General features: G+C 43.2%; 1 protein-coding gene across 1 annotated transcript in view; it reads left to right on the top strand.

Moving 5' to 3' along the window:
• Positions 1-162: 162 nt before the first annotated feature.
• ZSWIM6 (zinc finger SWIM-type containing 6) overlaps positions 163-9,834 on the top strand; it is a 209,340-nt gene continuing 199,668 nt past the window's right edge. The window contains exon 1 of the mRNA XM_015101288.3: positions 163-853. Within this exon, the coding sequence (XP_014956774.3) occupies positions 178-853 (676 nt within the window). The 5' untranslated portion in view covers positions 163-177. The remainder of the gene's footprint in view (positions 854-9,834) is intronic.

Below are 9,834 nucleotides of genomic sequence, written 5' to 3'. Positions count from 1 at the left end.
ATCGGTGCCCCGCCTCGGCCGCGACGTCACGGCGAAGGCCCCACCTCTTGTGCCCGTACAAGGAGCGGCGGGCCCTAGATGGCAGCGTGGCGTCGCGGCGGCGTGTGCGTGTCGCGCTTCCTTGTGCCGTTTATAGGGTCCCGGCACTTCCGCTGTCGGGTTAGAAGCGGCGCGGTCATGGCGGAGCGCGGACAGCAGCCTCCTCCCGCGAAACGGCTCTGCTGCCGGCCGGGCGGCGGCGGCGGCGGCGGCGGCGGCGGGGCCAGCAGCGGCGGCGGAGGAGCGGGTGGCGGTTATAGCTCTGCCTGTCGGCCGGGCCCGCGGGCGGGCGGCGCGGCGGCAGCGGCGTGCGGAGGCGGCGCAGCACTGGGGCTGCTGCCGCCGGGCAAGACCCAGAGCCCCGAGTCGCTGCTGGACATCGCGGCGCGCAAGGTGGCTGAGAAGTGGCCGTTCCAGCGCGTGGAGGAGCGCTTCGAGCGCATCCCGGAGCCGGTGCAGCGCCGCATCGTCTACTGGTCCTTCCCCCGCAGCGAGCGGGAGATCTGCATGTACTCGTCCTTCAACACCGGCGGCGGCGCCGCGGGCGGCCCCGGCGACGACAGCGGCGGCCCCGGCGGCGCGGGCGGCGGCGCGGGCGGCGCGGGCGGCGGCGGCTCCTCGTCCTCGCCGGCCGCCACCTCGGCCGCCGCCGCCGCTGCCGCCGCCGCCGCCGCCGCTGCCGCCGCCTCCGGGGCCGGGGCCCCGTCGGTGGGGGCCGCCGGGCCGGCGGACGGCGGCGATGAGACACGGCTGCCCTTCCGCCGGGGCATCGCGCTGCTGGAGAGCGGCTGCGTAGACAACGTCCTGCAAGTCGGTGAGTCACGGGGCAGTCGCGGGGTCGTCTCTCCGTCCGTCAGTCCCTGGGGGGGGGGACGCCAGCCCCCTCCCCTCTGAGCAGCCCCTCAGCGCAGCGCGCGCCCGCACCCCGCCCGATGCCCTCACTGGCCGGGACAGTCCTTCTGAACGAAGCGCCCATTTCCTCTCCGCCCCTCCCCGCCCCCTGTCTCCCCGGACGGGCCAGCGCGAGTGGGAAATGAATCAGCAGGACGCGCCCCTCCGCGGGGTCCGCCGGGTGGGTGTCGGGTGCCCCCGGCCCGCTCCGTTCCCCGCCCTTCTCCCGGGGAGCACGTCCTGGAGAGCTGCTGACCCGTGTTGGGGGGAGAATGTGGACAAAGGCGCGGGCGGCCGGCCGGGCTCCGGCGGAGGGTGTCTGTGGTGGGGCCGTGCGGGGCGGGGGAGGGGGCGCGGGCCGCACAGACAATGCCGGCCGGGGCCGAGCCGGCGGCCGGGCCGCGCTCTGCGCTCTGCCTCGTCTCTCCCCTAGCCTGTCACTCGCCGGTCTTTCTCCTCTGCACCCCCCTCCCCGCCCCCTCCATTTGAGGGGAGGGAAATACATTTTAATGCCACTCGGCGGCCGCTCCTCAGGGCTTCGACGGGCTGGCGGCCGCGGCGTTCCGGGGGGCCGGGAGAGTCGCTGCGGCGTCTGGGCTGGCCCGGGCGAGCTCCGCCGGCCGCCCCGGGATTTAAATGTCCTTCCTTCCGCTCCTCTCCGTCTCGGGGTGCGCGGGCGTCAGGCTGGACCCCTTTCCTGAGGGACCTCTCCTCCCGAGGACGCCCGCGAATCAAAGGGTGCGAGCCCGTGGCAGCTGGCTCTTCCCCCTACCGGGGGACCGCGGCGTGCCCGGGGCTCCCGCCGGCGGAGTTCGGTTTGCACCGGGGAGGGGGCCGGGTAGGGCTGCGTGCGAGCCGCGGGGAGCTGTGGCCGGCGGCGGCCGGAGCGCGAGGCGGAGGGGCTTGGCGTCGGCTCCCGCGTCCCTCCCGGCGCGGCCGCCTGGCAGTCGGGCACGACCCCGCACTTTGTTCTCGTTTTCAGGCTTATTTGTGCCCCTTTCAGTTTTCTGTCACCCTCCGAAAAGGGGAAACCAAACAAAAGAGTCTCTTTATTTCTTTTCAGGGCTTGTAAAGTAGAAGATATTTGACAAAGGCGAGAGAAGGACTTAAAGCTGCACAGCCCTTCTTTCTCTGACAGACCATGAGAGTTTTCTCAAATACCGAGTTTTAAAAGCTTTCTCTGTGTTCCCCGCTCCCCCCACCCTCCAATGTGTCTTTCTGGTCAGATTTTTTTTTTTTTTTCCAGCTGTAGTGCTGGGGATGTTTGAGCTAGACGGAAAAGAACAATGCTGTAGTGAAACTCCCCTTTCCTCGTATTTTTCTCCTGATTGCAAAACGGGCGTATTTTTTCTACCCCCCTCTTATAGTGCTGTCTATTTAAATTGTGGTGGTGAACGCTGTTCCTAATGAATGGGGAGAGATTTGGCAGCATGACTGTCTCTGATTTTTAATTTAATCTTCTCTTTCCGTAGTCAGTTCCTTTTATCCTTCTCTTTGGGAGTCGGGTAGGGGTCTGGGTGGGGCCCCAAGAGAGAATTATAATCCTGTCTGGTTAATTTGAATTCAAATGCAATCTGGGAACGTGATTTTTCTGCATGGTCATTTATTTCTAAAGGCCGTCCCCAGTGTTGCCTTTTCTAGGTTAGACACCCTTTCCTTATGTCTGGAGGGGGGTTTAACTTCTGAGGCTATCCATCTATCCTTTAAAAAAAAATCTATTTAACATTCTTTCAAGTTATACCCCTCCTCCCCTTGTTTCCTGCCTGGTTGAAATGGATTGAAGCACATCCATGGTATCTCAGTATAACAAACTAGTTTGTGAGTTTTTATGGCTTGGCTGGCAATGCTGAGTTTTTTTTTCCCCCTTCTGTGCTTGACTCTGCTTGCAAGCAATGAGGAATGACAGGAGAGCGCACAGGGAGGGTTTCTTGGCTGATTGCATTTAAGCCAGGAATTCACTGTGAAAATAAAGCCAAGGGACGATAAATAAAAGATGCAATCTTCTCTAGGAGACAGACACACAGCGTGGGCCTTGCCTGCTTTCATTGGTGAAGAGGCCTGGGTGAGTTGTAAAAGAAAATAGTAACTTTCTGAATAGTCCCCAGAGGGGAAGGAGGCCACTGAATGGAGTTGGCAGTGGTTGATGTGAAGCAGGATGATGCTTCTCATATAGCTTGAAGAGTTGACCACCCCTTTGGAAACACTTACATACGTGCTAAACAAGTGCTGTACAAATGGTGGAAAAAATTCGTTTTTCCCCTCTGTGTTCTGCCAATTTCCTTAACTTCCAAGTTGTATTACTTGTTGTGCCAGTCGGTGTAGAGATGGAAGGCTGTTAAATGCCTGGCAGCTGGCACTGTGAGATAGAAAACTTATGACCAGGATTTTTTTTCTTCCCTTGATGAAGAACAGTGAGAGTGGCTAGGTTAACCATCTAATTTAGCTCTAAGTGGTGGTTTGAATTGGAACTAACATGAAGCTTATTTTATAATTTTGTGATTTGAGGTAGAAGTCTTTTTCGCTTCATAACCTGAAATGGAAAAGAACAGAATATGTGTTGATAGCATCATAAGCAGTTTTCTGGTATTGCAAAATTACAAGTTTGTTTGTACAGGAAGTATTCATTGACTTTTGTAGAGATGACTAAATTATAACTACAATACAGACAGTCTAGTTGCTGGACTTTATTTTGCACTTACAATGTTGAAGATTACTTAAGAATTGAGGGGCAGAGAATTGGGACTTCCCAGTATTTAAACATACTTTTCTTGGTTATTTTTCAACCCCTAGATTTTAAGAAGTTTAAAGGAAAAAAATTAAATATTTGAGTAGTAGTTGTAAGCAGTATTTAATTAGTGCAGAGCTGTTCATCAGTTGATTACGGGAAGTTTTAGAGAAAGCATTGTTGGCTTCTTATTGTTAACTAATGATATATTGGAAGGGAGCTAATGCTGAAGGTGCTTGAATGTAAATATAATTGACAGTACTTTAAAGCAAAACTTTTGCCTGAAAAGTGAGGTAGTTGTTCAGTTGTGCCCGACTCTTTGCCACCCCATGGATTGCAGCCTACCAGGCTCATCTGCCATGAGATTTTCCAGGCAAGAATACTGGAGTGGGTTGCCATTTGCTGCTCCAGGGGATCTTCCCAACCCAGGGATCGAACCCAAGTCTCCTGCATTGCAGGCAGATTGTTTATCGACTGAGCTACAAGGGAACCCTGGAAAAGAGCGTCCCTAATGGGGTATGAAACTTGAAATGTAAAGGAAAAGACAGATACAAGTTACTTGATTTTAAAAAATCTCAAAGTTTCTGTAGGACTGAAAACATGATGGACCAAGTGGAGCAACTAACTGGTGTAGTTGTTTGCAGCATGTTTGACCAAAGGCTAGCAGATAATTCCTGAAATTTGGGGAAAAAGATGAAGAACTTGGTAGGAAAAATAGACATTTCACAAAGAAATTCGGATTATTAATAAATGTATTCATCTTCAATATAAGACAGAAATGGAAAACTGTTTTCATCTACCACACTGACTCACGGGTAGATATTACCCAGAATTGATTGAGGAGTTGGGAGAATGGGATGCTGCCTCCCCTGATGCTGGGCACAGTCTTTTTGTGTCATCTCTAGGAATTTCTATAGATTTATTGATATCAGTGCACAGAGATGTTCAGTACGGTGGGTGATGATCCTTGCAGTATGGTTTGTAATTGAAAAGCTGGACTCAATCTAAATTTCTATCAGAGGGGAACTGGTTAAGAAGTACTCAGTGGAGTACTTTGCAACCATGATAAAACAAAGTAAATTTTTATATACTGACATGTAAGGGTGACCAACATGTTTCATTTGAAAGCAAATCAACTGTTCATATAGTACGCTGCAGTTTATGTTGAAAACAAAGACAGACTTGCATATTGGTGTTATAAAGATGTCTGGAAAGGCTACACAAGCAACCATTGAATAGTGATTATCTTTGGAGAAGGGCAGATGAATGGGCACAGTTTTGGGGAGAATTTTACTTTTCATTGTATTAACTTATGGTTGGATTTTTCTTAAAATTAGAAGCATATATTTTTGTAGTAAATCTTAGAAAGATTATCCTTGTGTTTTTAATGAATGCATATTTTTTGTTTTGGAGTATGTGTTTGTGTGTCTCCTTTCTGAAGACCTGGTGTATACTTAGTTTTCTTTTTTTGTTTTGAAACACCATTTCCTTATTTGTGACTGAACAATCATTTAAAAGCAAAGAATGTCTAAACAAAACTAGAAACTAGTCTTTTGTAGAAGGAAGGAGCTGAGTTTTAAAAGGAATTTTTTTTTTTTTCTTTTGCTGGTTACTTTTGGGAGAAAAGTTATGTTAACACTGGTAAGCATTCTCATGGTCTTTTCAGATTTGTTATTTAAATTTCATGATTTAGGGAGTAGCAAGGCAGTAAAAGGGGATCAGTATTAGATACTAGATTTAGGATGGTTAAAATTTTAATCAGCTAACTTACTTGAGGCTAATTAGTTGACCTTTGAGTATTTTTATTTACAGACCAGAGATTACTGTATAAAGATGCGATTCTGAATACACTTTCAGAGATAGGTGTTTTGTTTATTGATGATGATATAGCTTATTGAATGTATTTCTAAGTTCAAAGTAATGATATAGAAGAAATTTGAATCAGAGCCTATACTTGTTGTCTTTTGGTTAATGAAGAATTACACAAAAGAACTTTTGAAACTAGTGCATATATGTATTTTCTTTTATTGTCTTCCTCTCTGAGTTGTTTCATTTGCTTATAATTGATTTTTTGAAAGTATTTGAACATCTCATGTGCTCAGCATTGGTCTGAGGGAGTTTCAGTTTTCAATTTTAAGTGAAGAAAGCTTTGAATTTTTGTCATACTTAGTTCTCTGATGGTTAGTACTGGTCCAGTGGAGAAATCTGAAGTGTTCATTTGGGAGATAGAGTACTTTTTGTAGCCAAAAAATTTCAACAGTACTGGAAGGTGGAAACTGCAGATTTGAATTAAGTAAATACTTCTACTCTTGCTGCAGTCTTTAATTTCTTGCCATCTCCCCCCTCCCCATTCTGAGTACACCCTGGAATTGAGGAATAGACCATCTCTCTTATTTTATTTCAACTGTGCGTTGAATTTCATCCTTTCTTCAGATGTGAAACTTGGATACCTTTCCTTTTAAAAACATCTGGATTTTTTGGAACAACTCTTTTAATAGAACAATTATTGCAATTAATTGAGCAGTCGAAGTCAGTATTGTCTTTAGGTATGTCCTGGCCAGTTGTTAAGATGTTTATCCGTTTTCCTTCATCATTGGCTTCTTTTCTTTTCACAATGGGTAGTCAATAACTGTCCATTCAAACTTGAGGTGTTTCATCTGGAAAAATAACAAGCTAGCATGTCTTCTCTACTCGAAATCATATTAAGAGTTTACTTAAGAATGCATGATTTCAACTAGTAATATCTTTAGTGAACAGGATGGCCTTGAGGGAATGACTGATGCTTTTTTGAAAGAAAGTTGTCCCTTTTAAAAATTATACAGATGGGTTTGTACTAATTCCAAATGCTGATGTGTTTTATATTTTTGTGTTAAAAAATCAGTTTTCTTCAGTGATGGAAAGTGAATTTGGTACCTTTATTTTAAGAAACTTACCTATGTGTATGATAAAATAAACTCATGTTGTGTTAGAAATTTTTATAGGGGCAATCATTAAACTTGATCTGCTGTTGACCTTCAACTGTTATATATTTAAGAGAACAAATATCCTACAAAAGAAGTCAGATTATAGGTAAGTATAAACTTTTATGAACAAATCAGATTATAGGAAACTTTTTAAAATGGTAGTAAATTACATAGAGCCCATAAAACCGTGTTTAGTTACCTTTCAAATTACTATCACATAGTTTGAAGAATGGTGCTTTTTCCCAGCAAAAACCTAATTTAATTTTCTTGGTTTATTAATTTTTGATATATGTAAATATTTGAACATTACTGTAAACTAGAAAACGAGCCATTTCTTCCTTTAAGTGAGTAGAAAGACTCATCTCCTGCTGAGAAATCAGTATTGAATGATAATTTGGAGAAATATGTTACATAGTTTTGTCCCATGAGAAGAGACTCTTGTTTCTCAATCCTAGCCAGAGTCTCAAAAATAAAGTGTATTAGTTAGATTTATTTGGAAAGATCCGAATATCTTTCCACTTTGTGCTTTCAGTGCCGGATGTTCCACTGAGAATATGCTTTGCACATAGTTTTCAGTTCTTTAAAAATAGGATGCTTCCTTAATTTTTTTGATGTAGAAAAGGTGGCCAAAACAAGTTTTGGAGAGAATGCATTGCAAAATCTGCTTTTCATTTTGGATTTAAACGTTGACTTTCAACTGGTAGTAAGTGAACTCTGTTGCTAAGGGTATGCTAACTGAATTCTTAAGTGATAACTAGTTTTCTGTCAGCATATATTACAAGTATTTATTTTGTTATTGTTCAGTTGCTAAGTCGTATCTGACTCTTTGCCATAAATGAATATATTTATGTGTTTATAGCTAATTTGATGTTCCCAAGTGAGAGAGACTAATGAAAGTAGGTGTCATTTGAGTATCGTTGCCCCAAGCATATTTCAGTGACCGCTGTGTACAGGTGCATTCTTCTGTTTCTTCTTAAATATACCAACAGGTGAGATGCTGTTTTTATACAGAACTGTTGTGTGATAGTCATTATACACCTGTAGAGCTCTGGAGATTTGTAAAGATCAGTTCCAGCCTCTCCCGTTTTGCTGATGAGAAAACCACGGCACAGACACGTTGAGTAATTTGTCCTGATAGGTATAGTAAATTGCAAAGTTAAACGTGGAATCTGTTTTTCTACTCACAGACTGCCTCTTAATTTGCTGGGAACATTTGGTAAATTTCAGAAAATCTTCAAAATCAGGACAAGCATATCTTGAATGTAAATTGTCTTTGATGTTAGAGAGATTATTTCATTAACATTTCATCTAGTGTTATAAAAGTATTTTTTTCCTAGATAGCATTTTAATTTCAGACCAGATTCTAATGGCTTCAGTTAAGCAGTGATTCTAGCTTGTTTAGTGCATGCTGGTGTAAAACATTTGTAGACATTTGGACATTGTAGAGATGTTCTATGATGGATTAAGGTTCAGGAAAAGTTGGTTATTATGATTGCTGACTGTATGAAACTATATTACAGTTGGTGTGAATCTGCATCATTGTATGCATACCTCCTTGTAATACAGAATTTACTGAAAGTTGAAAATACACAGAACAATAAAGTCAGTACCTTGTAGGAAATTTGTTTGCTCTGAATTTAATATGTTTATGAAAACATACAGACTTTGTGTTTGGCCTGTTTTTGAGCATTTTTCAGTGTCTGTCAGTGGTACCCCACCCTCATCATCAGTAAATAGTACTGTATACATAAGCCCTAGATGCACTTCTTTCATGTAATTGATGTGGCCTCAAAACTTTATTAACATCTCGTGTGTGATTTGGGGCTTTTCTTTATTTAACTGCATATCGTTTATGTTGAGCCTCTTAATATTCCTGTAACACTTACTGATACTACTACTGCTAATAATAGCAGTCACTTTCAGCACACTTAACCATGTGCCAGTTACTGCTCCAAGTATGTTATGTTTCTTAACAGCCCTGTGGAGTTAGGTACATTTATTATTCTCATTTTATAGATGAGAAAACTGAAGCATAGGAAAAAAAGTGCAAGTGACTTTTGCCCCAAGGTCACATGGGCTGGTACGTTATAGAGCCAGACACAGCCTCTCTGGCCGGTACGCTTACCCTCTGAGTAATATTACTCATGATGCATCATCATTAACTATTCTAGAAAGTTCATCTTTATGTTTATAATAATCTCTTGCTACTTTCTAGAGTGATTTTTCACCGTAGCCAGAATTTTAAATTGTGATCAGAGCTATGATTTTTAACATGTATTTTTAAAATGTGATTTTAAGATTTGAAAAACTACATTTTAAAAAGGCCTTTTGTGAATTAATTTCAGCTTTGGAAGATGGTTGTGTGGGATGGTTTTGACTATCACTCACCAGACACTTCTCTAACTTTTGAAAAAGGAATATCTTCCATGTTAGATCTAATTGCAATATATATGCCACATATATATGTATCTTTTATAACTTTTTGAATGTTATGATGAAAAATTATAGTATTTCTTGTGCTAATAAAAAGATTTGATTTTCTTTGAAAATTGAAAGGATGTTAATTGGAAGGATGCAGGATAACCTGTCAGTACATTTAAACTCTTAATAACTGAAAAAGCTGATCAGATAAATTGGAAGCTTATGTAGTGAATTAATGTGCTTAAAATTCAAGTGACTCACTACCTGGTCCTACCATATTTAACAGTCTGTCTGTTAAAGCATTTTTCATTGTTAATTGATGTCAGATCTCTAATGGTAGAAGGTATTATACAGAAACTGCATAAGAAGATAGTACGTTGAATGAATCCACAGAAGCAAGATTTAAGTTCTTTTAATTACATTAATACAATTTAGAATGCTATATGTGCCACCTTATAGCTGTTAAATATTTGCTGACAGTGATTAGCATTTTATATAGGTATTTTATTATATCAGTGTAAAGGGCAAAGCCTGGAGCCTCTTCTGGTATCGCTGCTGATTGGTAAAGGCTAGCAGAAATTGAAGGCAATGCTGTAGACTGGTTATGTTGAGCCTTTGTTCCTGCTACAGCTTCTTCTTAACTTATTTCTACGAAGAAGATGGTCATGGTTTTTCTAAATAAAATAAATACCTAAAATGCAAATATCATGTTTGTGGTCAGATGTATGTGAGAGAAGACTTTTTTTTTTAAATAAGTTTACCTTATTTCTTTATGAGTTTATTTTTTAATTTAAA

This window comes from Ovis aries, chromosome 16 (genome assembly GCF_016772045.2).
Source record: "Ovis aries strain OAR_USU_Benz2616 breed Rambouillet chromosome 16, ARS-UI_Ramb_v3.0, whole genome shotgun sequence".
NCBI classification, from domain to species: domain Eukaryota; kingdom Metazoa; phylum Chordata; class Mammalia; order Artiodactyla; family Bovidae; genus Ovis; species Ovis aries.
Note: the sequence above shows the minus strand (reverse complement) of the source record. Positions and strands in the feature narration are given on the sequence as shown.